Genomic DNA, 22605 nt, shown 5'->3' with positions numbered 1-22605 from the left:
TTCAATTGGTCTTTTATCCGATTCCAATAAATAGCTTATATAATTTGAGAATCCCTTTGAGCTTCCCATGTAGTTCAATCTGTCTATCAAGCTCCTGTGCTTTACCCGGTCGAACGCCTTTTCAAAATCTATAAAACGGACAAAAAGGTCTGCTTGTTGATATTTGAACCTTTGTGCCAGAGTTTGAAGATAGTATATTGCTCCTCATGTCCCCATATCGTGGGCTTACTGCAAAAATCCGTTAAGTCCGTAATTGTTTGTTTCGAGAAAATTAACTTTTAATGTTTTAGGTCTGGATCCCGCGTATGAAAAAAAGGTTGATTAATGGCAAGCTGAAAATTTGTTAATAGCTTAAGGGTGTCTAGTCGGACAAACTTTGATATATGGGAACACTGGAACAGGGGAAGTTTTAATTGTGGAACAGGTTAAAAATTTGGAACGGTCAGACCAAGAAAACGGCACATATTGTTTGTCCAACAGAACAGACTTAAACTCTCCAAACAGAAATTAAACTCTCATGCAAAAATCAGATTGCTATTTATCACCAAATGGGCGTTTTAATGAGCGGAACATGTAGAATATGTCAAATGGCAGGGATTATGACAGGTGATAAATATAGCAGTCTGATTTTTGCATGAGAGTTTAATCTCTGTTCGGAGAGCTAGTCTATTCTGTCGGAAAAAATAAATGTGCCGTTTTCGTGGTGTGACCGTTCCAAATTTTTAACCTGTCCCACAATTAAAACTGCCCCTGTTCCAGTGTTCCCATATATCAAAGTTTATCCGACTAGACACCCTTAAGCTATTAGCAAATTTTCAGCTTGCTATTAATCAACTTTTTTTTCATACGCGGGATCCAGACCTATTTACTATCTCATTAAAACTAAACTATTAATTTCTTATGATTATTATTTGCAAAAAATTAAAGTTTGAAAGTTGATATATTTCGGCAATACATATTTTGCTCACAATATTATTATTGTTTATAGACGATGCTACTAAAAAACAAAAAAAATACATGACTTAGATGATTTTGGCTGAATAAAAATAGCAAAAATGTATTTAATAGTGTAATCTTAAACTAACACAACAAAAATTTTATAGCATGTATTAACAAATTCCTTCAGTCTTCAATATCTTTATTACTGTTGGTTGAGGAAGGAACTTCGTCTACAGCTGATTTCGATGTTGTCAAAGATTTGTACCAACCGTGAAATTCTTCTGGGATGTCTCCTTTACGACACAGTTGCAGCAGGCTATTTTTTTCTTCCCTGTTATTGGAATTATACAGATTTATCAACAAAGGTAATAAAAACAGGAACAAAAATACAGAAGGAAATTGGCTAAAAATCAAGTGTCTAAAATAAGAAAAAACCAACCAGGAGTAATTCAGTATAGGTATGACCATACTTTCAGATTCTGAAAGTAGTAGAATCCACTATTAAATACATACCCAAATTATGGTTCTCCTCTTCTAATGCCATTAACACTAATTTTTCACATCTACTTTTTTCACTTGTCACCATTTTATTGACTAAAAACTATAAAACTTACACTTACACTTAAAGTAACACGTGAGGTACAATGAATATTTAACACAAAATAGTCTGCCAAAACAAGTTAGGTGTACTTATGTGATTTTTGCTGCATAAGCTATTCCCCGAAAAACATTGTTACTAACAGCAGAAATCATTTAAAATGAAAGTATATTGCTTGTATAAGATTGTGTTATAAGGTAGTTAGTATATTTTGTTCACATTTAGTATTAACGTTTAGATAAGTACTTTCACTAAACGGGTTTTACCAGTCGATAATTTCTCTCTTTCTAACACTCTCTATGAACAGACCCGAAAAATGACCAAACATGGACTTAACGGATTTTTGCAGTAAGCCCACGATATAAAACCCCCTTTCCTGACACCAAATTGTTCTTGACCAGTGACCTAGTCACATCTATGTTGTTCTGTATGATTCGCAAGAAAAGTTTCAGAATGATATGTTCCGAATGGTTTGGGAACGATTAACTAAAATTAAAATAAATGTAAACACAACAAACTTTCAATAATATATTTATTTTAATCGGTAAAAAGACGTGTTTTGCTTATATCTCGTAAGGATGTGTTGTTGTTGACCTATCCTGACGGGAGGTTGTGAATCGACTGCCGTGGCTGAAAAAAACCACAAACGCTAATATGTTTGTGTTTCTACCATCTGGCCAGAAGGGCGATAAATTATTTAGATCTGGCGTTTAAAAGTTGAAACATTTCTGCAGTTTTAAGAAACGTCTTCGAATGCATCTCCAAAGTGAGTTATTGACATAAGGTCTGATAAGGTAATTCATTTATGGGGGATTCAGTTTGTTAAACTGAACACACCAAAAACATATGGTTAGGGACATGATACTATAAATAACAAGATAATATATTGCGCATCTCGAAGAGAAGGGAGTCGTGACGTAACTGGAGACACAGGTTCGTAATGTCCGAATGATTTCCGATTAGTTTGAATTGCTCGCGGTTGTATAGTCCAGGCTGTATGGTCGCCCCCGTTAGGTTAATTATTCCGCTTCGATTTTTTTGCACAAACTTACTAAAAAAGAGTTCCTTATAACAAATCCACAGGGTACCGGGAGGTGCAGCGGTCAGAAAATTGTTTAAACAAATTAAAAAAATAAATTTTTTCAATTCGTTCAATTTTCTTAGATTTTTGGATCATTATAAGCAAAAAAGATCTCATGATTTTTCTCTAAAATTTATTTTTGTCAAATTATACGCGATTTAATATTTGAAAAACGCGAAAATCGCCATTTTCAAGGCTTAATAACTCAGTTATAAATTATTACTATGAAAGTTAGAAAGTGACCAAATCAAAGTTTAAAGTCCACCCTACAAGATCCTGAAGAAATGTTTGTCATTATTTTATTACTAAGCTGTTATTTTTAATTACAGTAGAACGTCAATAATCCGGATTAACTGGGACCGGACCCCATCCGGATTATCGAAATTACCTGAAAAAAAGGCCAATATACACATTAAAGTACCACAAACGTTTTAAAATTTTACGTTTTCTCTTGTACAGTAAAGTGTCTAGAGATGAAATTAATCAAAACATTTTTTATGTTTAAACACTGCACTGTATTGTAATTAATTTATAATAGCAGCATGTGTACAGTAAAAACATCAGACACTATTTGGGCTTTTAAAAAAATGTGTAAAATATTTTTGAACTGCGGTAGAGGTTCGTTTTTCGCAGCTAAGTTCTTAATTTATTTTAAAATAATCAGATATTTTTGGTAGATACAAATCCGGATTACTGTATTAACAATGAGCGCTAACTGCATATAGGCGGCCGTCAATAGCGAGTGCGAAAGAGATGCACCATTCCGGCCGTCTAATGGTGCATCTCACTTACACTCACATTGACGGCCGCCTCACTTAGCGCTCATGGTTAACAATTAAAATTAACAGCTCAGTAATAAAATAATGACAAAATTTCTTCAGAATCCTGTAGGGGTGCTTTCAACTTTGATTCGTCACTTTTTGACTTTCATAATAATAATTTTTAACAGAGTTATTAAGCCTTGAAAATAGCCATTTTCGTGTTTTTCAAATTTTAAATAGAGTAAAACTCAACAACAGTCAATTTTAGAGAAAAATTAAAACGAGACCTTTTTGGCTCATACTGACCCAAAGAATAAAAAAAAATATACGAAGTGAATAAATTGATTTTTTGAAAAAATTGTTTGTTTAAACAATTTTCCGACCGAGGCACTCTGTGTATTTGTTATCAGGAACTCTTTGTTTTTAAGTGAGTTTGTGCAACAAAATCGAATCGGAATATGTTACCTAACGGGGGCGACAATACACCCTGGACTATAGGCTAACAACAAGAATTCAAATTCCAGTCTCCAGTTACGTCATGCAATGCGCGAACTCCGACGTATTTGCGCTACGGGAAGATTCTATCTTGTTATTTATAGTATCATGGTTAGGGATACATTTCGTTTCGTAAAACCATGCCCATCTTAGCATCTGGTTTGTATATTAAATGTGAATTTTATATGACCCATATTATTTCGTTTTGAGAAAAATTAAAATTAGCAAAAATAGTAATTAAAGCGTGTCGCCAGTTATTTATTAGACTTAGGCGAAAGTCCTTTTTTGACAGTGGTATTAAGACAGATTCCATCCATCTACTAAATACAAGTTATAATAAAAATAACTTTATATTCTTGTGACAAAGAAGTGAAGTTGATTTTAAATTGAAAATCAATTTTAGAATTTTAAATTTTTTGCATTTTTTAAAATAATGTTTCATCAGAAGCAGGTCATTTTGGGAAAGAATAAAAACAAACATACATCATAGAACGCTTTTATTCGCAGTATAAAAATCAATACCTTTTGTACATATCTACACAGCAGCATAAAAAATATTTGGCAGTTACCTTAATCATAAGTGAGTTTCTACATTTTAAGTTACATACACAACACATATCTATAAAAAATGTGCGTCATATTACACAATAATAAGGCACCTAAAATATTCTAATCGATTTTAAAAAATATGGCAACATGTCTTTACACAAACAAACAATTAGTTGTGAAAATTTTGTACATAAAGGAATTGTAGAGAACAATTTATATTTTTTAATTTCTTTGTTTTGTACAATATTAAGGCAGCTGGTTTTGAAGAATGCAAAAAGTGACAAATCTTAAATTACCTCTTGATATTGTGGATTGTAAAAATATTTAGGTTTTTCACAAAAATATTCAATATTTGAAAAAAATTTTAATAGTCGAGATATGATATAATATGTAAGGTCGAACTGCACCGATCTGTTTAAGGTACTAGTACACTTTAGAAGACCAAAAATAAGCATTTTTTCAAGATTCTTTTTCTTAGAACCTTTATTAGAAATGAACATAAAACTTTTTACATGTTAATAGCTAATCTTAGGGAATACAAAAAATATATCTTTTTTCATTTATGCAGGTTCACTAATATTGCAGAGTGCGCTAAAGTAGTTCCAATGACGGATAGTTAATCTCAGGATTGGGATCTCTGAAACAAAAAAATCGTACAGCATTTGAAAAAGGAAGGTTTCTTACGTGACAATTTACCACCGTTAGTGAAAAATTCCGCAAAAAAAAGATTTTATGGAAATTTAAAGGATTTTTGTGAAAATATCACCCGTTTTTCTTCAGTTTTTCATGGTTAAAAAATATTTATTTTTTATTTTTTGGTCAAATTGTGGTAAATTATCACGTAAGAAACCTTCCTTTTTCAAATGCAGTACGATTATTTTGTTTCAGATATCCCAATCCTGAGATTAACTGTCCGCCATCATTATTCGAGGCCTCGACTTTTGCGCCCTCTACAATATCAGTGTACGTGCATAAATGAAAATAGATATATTTTTTGTACTCTCTAAGAGTTAGATATTAATGCGTAAAAAGTTTTATGTTCATTTCTAATAAAGGTTCTGAGAAAAAAATTCTTGAAAGAAATGATTATTTTTGGTCTTCTAAAGTGTACTAGTACCTTAATGGATAAAAATTATTGCGATATTCAATTTAGTATGTTTACAATTATAAAATACACGGGGTGGCCGATCTAATTTGGTTCTGACTATAATTAATTAATAATTAAAAAATGATTTTTTTAAACAAATTTTTCGACTTTGGCAGATATTACTTCGGATTTTTTAGATCATTCTAAACAAAAAAGGTCTTTGTAATTTTTCTCTAAGTTAATCGTTTTCGAGTTAACAATAATTTAATACTGAAAAAAGAAAGAAAGATGATGACGATTTTCAGTGTTCAAAAACATAAGTAAAAAATATCATTTTTGAAATTACGAAGTACCTAAATTCAAGTTCATACCTTATCTTATACTTTAAGTTATTGATAAGTATTTTGGACTTATTTCATTTTAAAGCATTGTTTTTTAGTTGTTAATGCAGCCCATCGCCCGTCTTCCCATAAGGAACCTTCCCCATAACAATTGAACTTGAATTTGTATTGATGATTACAAAAATAATATTCTTACTTGTGTTTTGAGCCTTGAAAATCGTCATTTTTCGTTTTTATTTTTATTTTTAAATTGTTTATAACTCAAAAACGATCAAGAGAAAAATTACAAAAGTTCTTTTTTGTTTAGAATGATCCAAAAAATCTGAAATAATATCTACCCGGGCCAAAAAATTTTTTAATTATAAGAAAATTATTTTTTAATTATTATTCAATTATAGTAAGAACAAAATTATATCATGCACCCCTTTTTTTATAATAATTGTTAGCATACTAAACTATATAACAAACATTTTTTATTCATTAAACAGATCCATGCAATTCGACCTTATAACCTTATATCGGATCATCTATATACTAATATAGTCGGTTCGCTAAACTCAGACCCAACTGGCTAGTACTATTTAGTAATTATTTTTTTGCCAATTTTAACAAATTGGCAAAATTACTTACTAAAATCACTAGCCAGTTGTGTCTGAGCTTAGAGAACCGACTATAATATACACTATATACTAATATAATCAAACATTTTTGGTAACCAACAATTAAAAAAAAATTGACCATAATATCAAGGCTAAGTTTACTCATCTAATTCATTTATTTTTGTAATTTTAAAATAAGCAAAGTTTTACATATTTTTTTATACAGATATGTTATTGTAATCGCTATTTTTCAATAAAGCAGAACTTAATAAATTTTTGGAACCTAGTTACATTGATTTTTCTTCAATCATAAACTAGCAGACGAAAATTAATCCACTAAAAATTTTCGGAAAATTTGTACATACTTGATATTTATACATACTTGATATAAAACAAAATTCAAGATTTTTTACTTTTACTCTCCATTCAGCTACCTTATCTAAACATTAATGCACGTATGTAAAAAAATAAACACACAATATATAACAAAATACAAACTTTTAATTTATATGTCTAACAAATTAGCAACTATAAAATCTTTGACGTTGTGATAGGACAAAATGTCATCCTTTACGTTTTTGAGTTTTCGTAAGTAAGCCTTGTGGAGTTTACTTTTCGGGGCTTTGTACCTTAGACCCAAAATCGCCTTGTCTAGAATGTAATGTAGCCATAAGAGATTGGAGAATGGCTCAAAGTCTTTCCAGTTGTTTCTGAAAAAGAGAAAGAAAAAACATTATTAACTACATTATTAAACATTAACTTAAGAGCAAACAGTAGCGATCAACAGGTAGCAACAAACGCGGTCCAAGATTGCGGCTGTAATTTTGAATATTTTGTCGAGATATTTGGCACACGTATTCGTAATATAATAAAGAATGGCGGTACAGAGCCCAATTTCAGAAATATGTTAGTATGTAGAAATTACTCTATAACTAAATAAAATATTGAAAAAAGGAGCCTGTACCGTCATGCGTCATTAAGAAAGACAAAAAATACACTTTCTTTAAATAAACTTTTTTTATCCCGTGCCTAGATTTTGTGTCACAATGGAACTAATAAAAATCGATTTTTTATGACAAGAAATCGAACGTCACTGACTTGGCAACATTTCGCGCCTATGTGTATAAAAATTATTGTTTTTGACTTAGAATATAAAATAAACCAGGAAGGAGTACAATGCGAAATGACTTTGAGCCAGGAAGGAGATTGCAAATGGCGCAGATTTGCTTTCTATATCCAGTGACGTACCTTTGAAAGAGGGAAGAAAAGAAATTCTTAACGATTTTATTACATCTTTTATGTTAAACAAACAGCTATAGATAAAGAGAAAATATGTATTAATATAATATTTTGTTGAAAAGTCAGTTAAGTAACATTTTATTATACTAATAACTTCAGTTAATTGATTGCATATACAGGAGCTTTACCAGATGGTACGCCTATGCACACAGCTGATCCAATACACAAACACCTTCTACCTCATTGACAAAAACTTATGAGTCATCCACAGACGTTCAAGATGGCCGGTTCCGCTAGAAATTTAAGGTGTTGTTGATATATGGCAGACTCCTTCCTGTTTATTTTATATTCTAAGGTTTTTGATAGTATAAACGTCACTGTCAGTGTCGAATTACCGACGCACTGTTGCCTCACTTTTGAAACTTCGCAGAACTTTCGCAATCTTGGACCGCATTTACTGCTACCTGTTGATCGCTACTTAACCACTATCCAGATAGATAAGATGTGTATGGAACAGTTACAATGTATGTAAGATGAGAGTTGCACAACAATACTTGGAGAGATTTGCAATAAACAATGGACCAAAACAGGGAGATGCACTTTCACCATAACTCAACTTAGCTCTGGAACACATATAATCAAAAGTGCCAGAATCAAAACACTGACTCAGTATTTCATCGAGAAGGACCAAACTTACTTAACTTACTTAGGCATTTACAGACAACATTGATCAAATAAGAAAAACTAGATTAAGGAGGATTTTGTCAGTTTGTGTCAGAAAACAAAACTAAATATATGTATATGAGCCACAATAACCAAAACAGAGATAGAATCTGACCGAACATCACCATCGATAACTTTGAGTGTGTCAGGGAATTTTGGAACAACAATACAGTAGGAAAAATGAAAGAATACCCATGAACGAACATATAAAACACGCTGTATTTTCCTGTCACCGTGTCACACAAAAAATTGGCCAGCGCAAGTACATGTAATAATTACTGTTACAAGTACTTGCACTGGACAATTTTCTTTGTGACACGGTGAAAGAAAAACACAGCATGTTTTATATGTTCGTTCGTGGGTATTCTTTCATTTTTCCGACTGTAACTAAAGACAATAACGGATCATAAGAAATAAACAATAGGATACAAGCCGGCAACAGATGTCTTTATGCCCTTCAAAACCTTATAAAATCGAAACAACTAACAAGGCATACAAAGGAACAACTATATAAAACAACCATGCGAACAGTAGTGATGTATACGATAACAAACGATAACACAGGCAAACGAAGAGTGAGTACGTGTTTAGGATAGAAAAATTCTAAGGAAGAATCTTTGGGCCTGTGTTGGATGAAACAGCAGGACAATATAGGATAAGAAAGAACTAACAAAGAGCTCAAAGAACTATATCGAGATGCTAACATAATAAAAGAAATAAGTCCAGAAGACTGTAATGGACAGGACACCTCAGAAGACATTCTGACGAAAAATAGTAAGGCTGGTATGAGAAGAAGTTACAACTGGAAGAAGACCATGTGGACGTCCTCGACTCTGGTGGTGCGATAATATAGCAGGCTTTAAACCTATGGACATCGAGTCAGCTAAAACCCATGAAGGGTCACGTAACGTCCTCAAAGTTGTATCTGTTGTATATTTTCACTTTGAAGAAGACTTTCTTCCAGACCAATGTGTGATCAAGTGGTAAAAAGTGCTAAGGGAGTATATTATAATATGATTGCATATGATATTATAATATAATTGCATATGATATTATAACATCAGGCAGTGGCGAAGGAAAGTATCCCACAGGGCAGAATGGAAGAACAGAGTAGAGTACAGTAGAGTAAATTTTTATTTGCATAAATTTTTAACATAATTGAGCAAATAACGTCACATTACTAATAATCACATATTAAAAAATATTACTAATAATCACATATTAAAAAATATATTAACAATACACTAAAATATACAAACAATACAAATTACATATATGCTGATCAAGGCTCATAGGCCAGGTACTCTACTACCACAGTATACGGCTCAATGTTAACCAGGTGTTGAAAAACCGTTTTTTTTTAAAGCTTTATAGCTTGTTTCCCGTTGAATGTCAGATGGTAGACTATTGTAAAATTTAACAGACACATACAAAGGACTTCTCTCTGTTAAGGGACAATCTGTGAAGTGGAATATTCAAATTAAGGCTTCTTGTGTTATATTCATAATTTGGTAGCAGGTGATAAAATAAAGTAAAATTTTTAAAGAGGAACATAATACATTCATATATATAGATAGCTGAGAAAGTGAGTATATTGAGTGATTTGAATCGGCCTCTACAGGATTCTCTCGCCTTTAGTCCTAGGATCACCCTGACTGCCTTTTTTTGGACTATGAAGACAGAACAGAACATTGTTAAGCAAGCCAAGACTCACAAAGGGTTGTAGCGTGATTAGAAGAAGAATTCTTTAATCCTCTTACCTGTTTTTCTCTTGCATCAATCTGTAGATATCGAATTGATAGTCTCCTTCAGCAGTAAACAAATCCGGATCCAATCCAAGATCGTTAAAAATTACAACACCATCATGTTCAATTCTGGACAGGGTGTAATCAATTATTGCAACTTCAACACCAATTGTGGGTATGTCATATGTTTTATTTTCCAGTGTAAACGATGCTATTTTATTGGTTTCTACAGTAGATATCAAAACGTTTCCCCAATGAAGATCTCGATGTTCAAATTGGAGCTCTTCTTCAGCTATCGCTAAGCCTAATGCAACCTGAAAAATTAAAACAAATTCAAAATTAAGCAATGAATTCTTTATTAGTAATTGTCACGATTGCAATTGCTGGACCCAGCATCCAGCAATTCAGCTGGATCCAGCGTTTTAAGCAGCGTGGATAAGCAAACATGTCAAATTCGAAGTAAGTTACTTCATGTCTTCTTCTTCTTAACGTGCCCTATCAAGTCCCCTTGACGTTGGCGATTAACATGGCGAAACTGTCTCTGTCTCGAGCTATTCTAAATAGGTGTTCTGCTTTCTTTACTCCTGTCCACTCCCGGATATTATTCAACCAAGAGGCCTTAGTCCAGAAAGCCACTGCGCATCCGCTAGGAAAAATATTCTAATTCGGATTTTTTGCACAATCTTACTCAAAAAGGACTCCTTTTAACAAATTTGCATGTTGCCAGGGCCAAAAGGTGGTAAAAAATTTTTTAAACGTTTTTTTTTTGTTTTTTTCCTAAAATTATTTTTTTTGCATGGAACAAAGTTTTTTTTAGATTTTTTGGATCATTCCAAACAGAAATGGTCTTTAGTGACTTTTCTCTAAAAATGATAGTTTTTGACATATAAGCGATTAAAAATTGAAAAATTGCGAAATCGGCCATTTTTAACCCTCAAAAACTATGTGAAAAAGTTAAAATTTGAATGTTGCCAAAGTAAGTTGATATTCTTTAAACATCGATTCATGAAATCCCGAAGAGTTTTTTGCAGTACAATATTCAAAACTCCTTTGTTTTTTAATTAATAATCAAGCGTGCGCGACACTATTTTCCACCGACAGTATGGTGCAAATAAAAGGAATAAATTCGTTATTTCGTAAATCGGCTACTTTAAGGAAAAATCCCGAAACAGGTCGATTTGTATTTGTAAGTTACGATATTATGGCATATGTGATATACTAGTGACGTCATCCATCTGGCCGTGATGACGTAATCGATGATTTTTTTAAATGAGAATAGGGGTCGTGTGCTAGCTCATTTGAAAGGTTCTTCAATTCTCTATTTAGTAATATAAACATTTATATAATTATTTATACAGGGTGTCCTTCTAATTCTTTTTTGTCAAATAATTTAATTTAATAAAAACTTTTTAGACACCCTGTATAAATAATTATGTAAATGTTTACATTACTGAATAGAGAATTGAAGAACTTTTCAAATGAGCTACCACACGACCCCTATTCTGATTTAAAAAAATAATCGATTACGTCATCACGCTCAGACGGATGACGTCACTAGTATACCATACATGCCACAATATCATAACTTAAAAATAAAAATCGACCTGTTTTCAGAATGAATTTATTCCTTTCATTTGCACCATACTCTATACACATGCAACGGTGGAAAATAGTGTCCCGCACGCGAGATTAGAAATTAAAAACAAAGGAGTTTTGAATATTATATTGCAAAAAACTCTTCGGGATTTCATCAATCGATGTTTAAAGAATATTTACCTACCTTGGCAACATTCAAATTTTCAGTTTTTCACATAGTTTTTGAGTGTTAAAAATGGCCGATTTCGCAATTTTTCAATTTTTAATCGCTTATATGTCAAAAACTATCATTTTTAGAGAAAAATCACTAAAGACCTTTTCTGTTTGGAATGATCTAAAAAACCTAAAAAAACTTTGTTCCATGCTAAAAAAATAATTTTAGGAAAAAAACAAAAAAAAACGTTTAAATTTTTGACCACCTTTTGGTCCTGGCAACATGCAAATTTGTTAAAAGGAGTCCTTTTTGAGTAAGATTGTGCAAAAAATCCGAATTAGAATATTTTTCCTAGCAGATGCGCAGTGGCTTTCTGGACTACCTGCTTTCTACCAATTCCTCTGTGTCTTTAGATTTTACCCATCATAATAAGTTGAAGAATATTATACCAGTCTCCCCTTACTACGTGTCCAAAATAGGCCATCTTTCTATATTTGATGTTATCAAGCAGCTCGCGGGTAGCATTTGCTTTTAAGGATTGCCACATTTGTCAGCATGTCTTCATTAGCCTCTTTATTCAAAGCTGTGAGTGGGCAACTTGCCATTCTATTGAGCTATGCCATTCTATTGCGAAAATGCTGCTGGATTGCAATCTCTAGTAAAGTTGTGAAAATGATATAAACTGTTTATTCTAAAATCAATAGTAATTTGTTATGCTTACCTGTTGAAACATGGAGTAAGCTTGCATTGCGTTGTTGAAAACGAAAGATTCCAAATCTTTTCCTCCGTAGGCCATCTGAAAAACGATGTACAACTGATCTTCCTTAAACATGTCTGGGCAATCGTTCTCAGAACCTCTGGTTTCGTCGAATAGGTCCCACAGATCTATCAGTTTTTCTGGATACGTTCCTTGAACGCACTGTATTTTCTGAACTTCAGTAAATGAAGATATTCCATTTCTCTTGTTATGTCTGAGATTACTCAGTTCTATTGTGATTATGATTTCTGATAACACTTCCTCAAATTTTTTCTGTCTTTCGCCATTAACGATCTGGTCGCCCTCCACTGGAATAATTTTCAGCACTGATGTTCCTCCATCGGGATTCCTTAAGAGGAAAACCTCTCCGTAAACCCCTTCTCCAATTTTTTGACAGTTCTGAAGGATACTGTAACAAAAAATGAATTTATTAAGTTGTTGTTTTAAAGCACCTTTATATTTTGTAAGTTTATAATATACAATATAGAAACATGGCTGTGTCCTTTACTTCGAGCAAATAAACAAAAAATTGAAATGGTTTATGTTACTATAAACGATACCTTTATTTTTATAATACTTATAATAATAATTATACATTTTTTGAATTATTTTGTACTTTAGACCAGGTATTGGATGGTTCATTTTATTCTTTTTTTTTTTGTATTGGTACAGTTTACAAGCTATTTAAAAAGTTTCACAACAAAACTATTTTTTTACATATCTGTTATTTTACAAATTGTTATTTTCTATGTGGTATATTAATATTTACCTAACCAAAAATTATCTCTATTATTTAAACAAATGTGTAAGTACCTAATATTAACCTGTATTAAATATTATCTGTATTCTTGAAAGTCATAGTTATGGGAATATGTTTCTAAGTGCACTGCTTATTTTTAAAGATTTTGTAACTGATGGAAATATAAGCGAAGCAGCATTATACATAATTAATATTTCAAATCCAAGACGAATTCATTAAAATACGTTGAAACATTATTTATTAGTTAAATTCCTAAATTACCTGAAAAAAGCACTCAAACATGGCGACAGATATGGAAATAACAGTGGGCAAATGACACAAAGATTTCAAGAAAGACTTAATGGTTGAAGAAGTTGGTGTGGTATTGATACAAGGATGCTATTTAAACCATGGCAGTGAATAAAATTAAGATAGCTATGATGGTAAATAACGTTCTGAAAGAACAGTGGTACATGAAGAATAAAAATGATACAGTAGACTCCCTTCTGTTCACAGACGATCAGTTGGGTGTAACATTCATAAAATGTTGCTTATAAATGTTTAAATTGAGAAAATTACTGTAAAAATGAATAAAACACTTTAAAAGTCATGATAATTCTCATATAAAAGGAAGTCCCGCCAGAAGAATCCCATCTGAAGTTTTTCGCAATCATTTGTTGAATTTTATTAGATTTTCGTAGGTCCGGTAAACAAAATTTAACGTTAACTGAATTAGTGAGAAGAGGAGCCCAAATTTGAAAACAAATGAGCGAAACAGACTATTTAATACCTTTTTGTAAACTTTAAGATAAATTAATGTTGTTTTATATATAATCAAAATTTAACCCTCACGCACAAGTTGTAGTCCATGTGACTAACAACTTCAGTGGGAACTTGGGTTTATTATTATGTACTAATTGCCACAGATAAACTCTATTATTATTATATTATTCAATAAGTAGGGGTGGGTGGGTGGGTGTTTGTAAATAAGTATACCAAACTTTACATAAAAAATAATGATAGTTTGCTCGATAAATGTATGTCCGCAAATGCTTCATTTCCGAGATATGAGGTGTTGAAATTACTATTACAAACTTGTGACTTATTTATTGCTCTAAAACCCGCTGAGATATGCAAATGAAATTTGGTGGGTTTTTAAGATGTTATTACGCATTTTTTGACATACAACTAAGAATTTTATAATTACCATTGGCTTGTATACGGGTAACTGTCTAAAAATTTTTAAATAAAAATAATAGTACGCCTCTGAGATATTTCAAATTAAAATCATTTTTAAATTCCTCGTTCAATTGGTGACAAAAAATATATCTCCCATTTTTTTCATATGACGCGCCGTTTTCATGCAAAAAATAAAACATTAAAGTTTTCAACTAAGTTTCTATAAATGTATAGAAACTTATTTAGAATACATTGTAAGCGTTCAGATATTTTATTTTTTGCATAAAAACGGCGCATCGTATGAAAAAAGAGATGTTTTTTTTTGTCACAAATTGAACGAGGAATTCAAAAATGATTTTAATTTGAAATATCTTAGGGGTATACCATTTTTTTCTTTAAACAATTTCTCACCATTACTCGTATGTACGCCAACTGTGAATATAATATTCCTGATTGTATGTCAAAAAATGTGTAACAACTACCTCTTAAAACCCACCAAATTTCATTTGCATATCTCAACGGGTTTTAGAGCAATAAATAAATCGCCAGTTTGTAAGAATAATTTCAACACCCCGCATCTCGGAAACGAAGCATTTGAGGACATACGTTTATCGAGCAAACTGTCATTATTTTTTCATGTAAAATTACCCCATTAACAGATAAAACAGATAAAAATTGCTATTTTTTCAACTTTTTTGTTTATTCTTTATCTGAAAAAGATCGTAAATTGTTATCAAAATTCAATAAATCAAATTCGTGAATTTTACAGATTTCGATTCTTGGAGAATATTCAATTAGAACTGGATTTCAAAAATAAATATCTCTTCCTGCGGTTTTTATGTTGGTTGGTTGCCAGGATATGGCGCATTGTGACGTAGGTAGATTATTTTATTTTTGGCCTTTGGGACAGACTTTGTACACTTTAATTATTTATCTATCTAGATTAATTGCGCTATAAAAAGCTCCAATGTTGATGCACCAATAGTCAAAATATTTTTTTACAGTAAATACGCAGTTAAGCTTTCTGCCAAACACAAAGCAAAATAAACAAAGAAAATATTCTGGTATGGAGTGGTTTAGAACAATGATTGGATTGTTTATCTCGACCGTATTATACAAAACATTTAAATGTATATTACTGTAAATAGATGTAATATTGTTTATTTCATGTTTGTATATAAATTACGAGAAATTCCATACGTCGCGCGCTGATTGACAATAGATGACAAAATATTCTGCTATGTACTTACAAGTTTTCTAAGTTATAGGCGCAAAATTTCGGGCCAATGCATTTACATCGGCAATTTTACATGCATTCATTTTTTTTGAGTAGGTACTGAAAACACCAAGCAATATTTTTGAAAAATTTAAATGCACATTTGAAAGATTACATTATCACCGAGGGCCGAAAGTCCCTTAGAATAAACAAAAAGTTTCTTTTGAATGAGATGTTGTTCTGAAGCTATTTCCTTGTGGCATTTTTATAATTACGTATTTTTTATGGGAAATAAGCCACAATTTTACTAAAAAATTAATTTATTAACGTTTCGAAGCCCAAATCGGGTTTCGTTGTCAAAATACAAAATACTATTAAAATAAAACAAACATGTTGTTGCTAAGTAAAAAAATTCTTCTAATAATTTATTTAATCTGACTCATTTATATTGGCCATTCAGACGTATATTATACATTTTAAAGTAGAAGACTTTAAAATGATATCGTCAATATTTATGAGTTGCGTTCCTGGGACGACTTTACTAAAAGATAGTTCATTCGATTACATGAAATCAATCCCAACTCAAGAATATCCGTCGCAAAAAAAATCATAGCATGTGATCTGTCTTTAAAAAGACAACCAAATGCAACGATGACAGTAAAATTCTCGCGTTAGAGATTCCATAGTAAATCACGAGGGAAAACCAGGAAAAAACTTCGTGATACTATCCCGACATCGTAAGTATTTGGTCTTACATTTAATCTACCTTCAAAAAAACTAATACCAAATTCTGACTTTAACCTTCGGAGTACGGAGATTATTTGACTTACTTAGATTACGAAGATGGGTCAAGCGTGACCCATTCTCATTTTATTTATAAGGATGTTTTAAATAGTCAGTATTAATAAACAGTATCTTTAATTCAACAAAAAACAAACAAACATAACAATTATAATCCTAAATTATTGTATTTAAATTTTTTAAGATGGTTTCCCATGGGTATATACTAGTTCGCTCCGGCGGCCAGATTTTAATACCTTACAGAAAACGGGCATAGGTAAATTCGCTCCGGCCATATATTTGAATACGTATACCCGTAAACAGAGACGGCTGCGATTTACGTGTACCTACAAACATATTAAAAATATTTTTAGAAATCCGAAGACCGGGTCAGGAGTGACCCGGCATCATAGATATTACGTAGAGGAAAAACTGTAATTTGCATGTTCACGAATTATATACGAAAAAATAGATTGAAACAAATAAGGAGAACTTACGATCAATCGGATTTGTAAAAAATTATTTCATAAAATATTAAGAAATAAGTGAATTTCGGGTCACGCTTGACCCAGTCTTCGTACTCCGAAGGTTAATATGTTTAAATTATAAATAATATTAATATTACATAGATATACAATAAGTAATACTAAAATATAAAATTTGTACTAACTCGATATGTTATTGACTTACTAATCGTGGTATTTTCTTTCTATTGACTTCCTCTTTCAGTATGGGTAACCACATCCTACTGCATTCTACCGAGGAATTTGCGACGCAATTGGTTTCATTTAGCATAATTAAATCGTGATTTACTATGGAATCTCTAACGCGAGAATGTTACTGTCATCGTTGCATTTGGTTGTCTTTTTAAAGACAGATCACATGCTATGATTTTTTGCTACGGATATTCTTGAGTTGGGATTGATTTCATGTAATCGAATGAACTATATTTTAGTAAAGTCGTCCCAGGAACGCAACTCATAAATATTGGCGGTCTGAATTGCCAATATAAATGAGTCAGATTAAATAAATTATTAGAAGAATTTTTTTACTTAGTAACAACATGTTTGTTTTATTTTAATAGTATTTTATATTTTGACAACGAAACCCGATTTGGGCTTCGAAACGTTAATAAATTCATTTTTTAGTAAAATTGTGGCTTATTTCCCATAAAAAATACGTAATTTGAATGAGATATTTGAAATTAAAAATCACACCCAATTTTTTCTTTTTTTTTTTAATCCCTATAACTTATTAAAATAAACATACAAGTTTTCAGGGACTTTCGGTCCTCGGTAATAATGTAATCTTTCATTCTGTTTATTTTTTCAAAAATACTTATTAGTTTTCTCAGGATTCGAAAAAAAGGAATACATTTAAAAAACATGGGCCATAAATTTTGCATCTACGCTCTTAATCGAAATTTTTTAATTGTTTCATAGAACTCTGCTATCCGATAAAAAACTTAAGTTTTGCTTGAAAAGTTCTTTGAATATTGGATGAATGTACCTAGTGTGTCCGCTATAGGGCCATATAAGCCACGTGTGTATTTACCGAGTAAGATTAAATTTAAGTTTATCCTAGAAATTTAGAAAGCCAAAACATTACAAAAATAGAACATCTACACATGTTCCTAGAACAATGAACTGATGTGATGTTAATTTTACTAATAACTTGGGATTTTTGTGACTCGTATTTATTTTTAGGAATAAAGAAATGTAAATGTTACCAAAATAAAACTCGTGGCTATTAAATTGAATGGGGATTTTTGGAGAAAATCCCGGGAGTTTTATAATTGTATGTATGTGAAGGTAAAAAAGAAAAACAAAAACAATAGAGACTTATTAAAAACATAATTTGTCCGCTCTATGTATCATATAAACTTCAAAAGATGTTTATACATACTCCATTTTGAAAATTTGTGTCTAAAAATCTTCTAAGGACTCTTTAAGAGTTGTGTCTCTAAATCTTAAAACGCGATTAAACCTAATCTAAATGTTTGTTTGTACTGCCAGATGCCTCTACCGAGATAGGCACTGCCCTTCTCTAACCATTTTGAAAATTTGGGTGTAAAAATCTTCAAAGGAGAAACACTTTAAAAATTGCGTCTCAAAATCTTTATCAGAGAATAAACATAATCTAAATGTTTGTTTGTTCTGGCAATGCCTCTACCGATGGTGTGGGGTGCGATCACCTCTAATCTTCATCAGAGAACATGACATATAAGGGATATGTAGAATAAATTTTGGAACCTCATCTCATACAATACTTCCTCTACTTCTTTCGTATTCGTATGGTCTCCAGTGTAATATTTCCTTGTTCCACCTATCGTCTCTGTGTCTGATTTTGAACCCAAATTTCTATTTAGTTTCTGCTACTTTTTCTATTGCATCCTTCAACTTTGTAATATTTCGAATCAAGTGTATTTTCAACATCTGTCTTTCCATTACTCTTTGTGTTTTTATAAGTTTATCCATATTATTCTTGGTTAGTGTGAGTTTACGCTCTATACGTGATTACTGGTAACACACATTGGTTCAAGACTTTAGACTTAAATGTGCATATTTTTGTTCTTCGGGATTTAGCTCAATTTGGCAAATGCCGCTCATGCCAATCTTATACATATTTTAATTTCTTGTTTGATTTTCTCTGCTCGCTTTTATTACTTGCCTCAAATATATTATATTCTCGTACTTGTTCTAGTTCACTTCCTCGAATTGCGATAGCAGTATCTTGTTCTGTTTGTAATCGTCTTTGTTTTGCCTAGATTCGTTCTTAAACCTACTGTTTTTGCCTGGTGTTCTAATTATTCGAGCATATCTTTCAGTTCTTCTTTACTGTTGGCTACAAGGACGATATCATCGGCGTATCTAAGGTGATTCAAATATTACCCATTTATTTTGATTTCTTTAGTTTCCCATTCTAATTTCTTTGTAATTTGCATACTTAGTATCAACATATCCTCTATAATTTTTCCACGTTCTCTCATGTCTTGGAAGCAAAAAACGCAGGTTCTTGATCGCCAAGTGGAGGATATAGTTTCAATAAAACCGCGCCATCGAGTTTTATTTTCCACTAAGGTCTTCACCTCATTCCAAGACCTTCATTTACCTCTTGTCTCGTCCATGATTGATCTTCTCCAAGTATGTGTTAGGCAAAATGTCAAAAATGAGATCATAGATATTTTTGTAGCAGATCTTCGTTTCTGGTGATATTAGGCCAGAAATGTGAACAATTCTTCGTATGTATTTATTAACAAAGACGTGCAATTTGTCTATACGGGCTTTTGTCACTTTCCAGGTTTCATTTCCATACAGTAGAAGAGACATGACATTTAACCGGAATATTCTGAGCTTTGTCTTTGTAGTATACTAGTCATAGCTCTAAACAGGGTCAAGCATGCTGAATGCTTATTAAGCTTTTTGTCTCCTCATACGAATATCGTCTTCAGTACCTCCGCTATCTGTTATGACACTTCCCAGATACGTAAAATTTTCCACATTTTCAATCTGCATGTTGTTAGCAAACAAAAACCTTATACAAAGACAACGCATTTATAAAATGCACCTCGTAAATTAAACTTTAGTCAATAAAAGACACATTAAAATGTTTCTCTGGGATGGAAAATTACGCAATGTCACGATTTTTTCAAGGTTACATATTTATTCCACTAAAATTCTTCGGAAAATCTATATATCGATTGCGTCGACATAGACAAGGTTAAACCGGCACAATTATGTGGAAACCCAATCGATGGATGTTTCATTGTTTACCACAAATGTGGAATTTCGTTTGGCAATCTATTTTGCGTAACATTTTTCGGAAGGGGAAATCTTTAGAATACATAATATTTGAACAGATGATGTTGTATTGTGTAATAATTCTCAGGGAAATGCTTACAAGTATTTCAAACATTACCACGCAAGCTCATAAAAATAAATAAAAAAATGTGTGTGACATAACATGACTAAATTAATTGCATAACATTATGAGTATTTCATAATTCCCTTTGCTAATCATTAAAAATGATTCGACAAAAGTGAGACCAAATTAAGAGGCTTTTTATACTAAATTTTAAAATTTTACACAATATTTTTCAAAGAAATGAGTAGGTTTATTCAGACTATGATGGCAAATGAAGCCGTTCGATAAGATAACTGCATCTTATCAGATGTCTAGATTTTTTTATTTACTCATGAATTAATGTAATTCAAGAAAATATTTTTCGTTATCCTTGTACCTACGACTAATTTTGAAAAACAATGTAAAACTAACTGTTCTAAAATGAAGATGATGCAAAAATGAATTATATGACACCTTGGGTAAAGAATATGACAGATGACCACGTCCTGACATCAAAATAATTGCTGGAAACTTAAATGAAAAATTGATAAAGAGCAATTTTTTCAGCTAACTATAAGCCGTGAGAGCTTAAATGAAGACTCAAAGATAAGGGATTAATACTAATAAACTTTGCATGTACCAAAAAGATGATAGTAGGATTAACAAGATTGCACCATAAAATTATACGCAAATGATGCAAATCACCGGACAACGAAACCCTTAACCAGATAGATCATATCCAGATAGATGCAAGGCGTTCTTCCGATCTCATGGAAGTCAGAAGCTACCGAGGTCCAAACATGGATAGTGACCACTTTCAGCACTTTCTTGTAATGGCAAAAATAAAAGGAAAAAGAATAGCAAACCTAAAGAAGGGTAAACATGTGAAACAAGACAGAATGTGAATAATCTGCGCAGACACCGTTGCGACAGAGTATGTGATACAAATGGATAAAGGGAATGGAGAGCCTAGAGAAAGTAGAGAAAGACCACAGAGAGACAGTTAGATGATATAAAAAAATAGCCGGAACAAATTAGAAGTATAAGCTCATGACAAAGATCGATGGAAGGATGTTTGGATACACGAAAAGAAAAAGTAAAATATAATACTATAACAACATGGAAATTTGGAATCATTAGATTGATCTAGTTCTAGTGCATCATACAGGCGTTTGTAATCATAAAATTAATCTCTAGTCCAGTCGGGTTAAACCCGACAACAGACCTAACCTTGCATTAGGAGCTGCCCCAAATTTTATTTTCTAATCTTTAGAGAGGGTTAATAGTAGTGTAAATTTAAAATCTCGACTGAATTGCTCCTTTGCGTTAGCCGCCATCTTGATTTTAAACTAGAACCGTTTTTGCTCAATATCTCCGCCATTTTCAACTTTTCGACAAATAGTATACGAACCAAAATTGATAAAAATGTGATTTTCTATCATTTCTATTATTACAATTTTTTCGTGCGGTCGATATTTTTCGAGTTATGGCGGAAAATATTGACAGTTAGAGCATAGTTATTGAATTGAATTTTGATCTCTTTCATTTTTTTTGGTAAAATTAATATTTAAGGTAGTACGTATGCGGAAATAGCGCGAGCGTAAGACCTCATTGATTTTATAGCAATTGTTTTTGTTCAATATAGTACTCCATTTTCAACTAAAATTGTTCAAAATATAATTTCCTACAATTTTTTTTTAGCAATTTTTTTTCATGCGGTTGATATTTTCCGAGTTAGATGGGAAAATAATAAAAAGTGGTGGGGGGGGGAGCATAATTATTGAATTGAATCTTGTTTCCGAGCTGCCCCAAATTTTATAATTCTATCCTTTAGGAGAGATCAATAGTAGTGTAAATTTAAAATCTCGACTGAATTCCGCGGTTGCATTATCCGCCATATTGATTTTAAATGAGAACTGTTGTTGCTTAATATCTCCGCCATTTTCAACTTTTCGACAAAAATGGTGGGAGAGAAAATTATTGGAAATGCAATTTCCTACAATTTCTTTTGCACATTTTTTTTATGCGATCAATATTCTCCGAGTTAAGGGGGAAAACAGTGGAAGCGGAGGGGAAGCATAATTATTGAATTGTCTCATTTATTATTAACTTTACGACATAATTATACATAAACAACAATAAAGAGAATTATATTTTATACAATTTTTAAAACTTCAAATGAAA

The 22605-nt window shown here is 31.8% G+C and overlaps 1 protein-coding gene across 1 annotated transcript in view; it reads right to left on the bottom strand.

Moving 5' to 3' along the window:
• Positions 1 to 4356: 4356 nt before the first annotated feature.
• Positions 4357 to 22605, bottom strand: part of LOC114332108 (MATH and LRR domain-containing protein PFE0570w) — a 110269-nt gene continuing 92020 nt past the window's right edge. Inside the window, exons 5-7 of the mRNA XM_028281833.2 lie at positions 12629 to 13073; positions 10173 to 10471; positions 4357 to 7160 (exon numbers count right to left, since the gene is read on the bottom strand). Of these exons, the coding sequence (XP_028137634.2) occupies positions 6956 to 7160; positions 10173 to 10471; positions 12629 to 13073 (949 nt within the window). The 3' untranslated portion in view covers positions 4357 to 6955. The remainder of the gene's footprint in view (positions 7161 to 10172; positions 10472 to 12628; positions 13074 to 22605) is intronic.

Source organism: Diabrotica virgifera, chromosome 2, assembly GCF_917563875.1.
Source record: "Diabrotica virgifera virgifera chromosome 2, PGI_DIABVI_V3a".
NCBI lineage: Eukaryota > Metazoa > Arthropoda > Insecta > Coleoptera > Chrysomelidae > Diabrotica > Diabrotica virgifera.
This window is presented reverse-complemented; position numbering and strand designations above follow the sequence as displayed.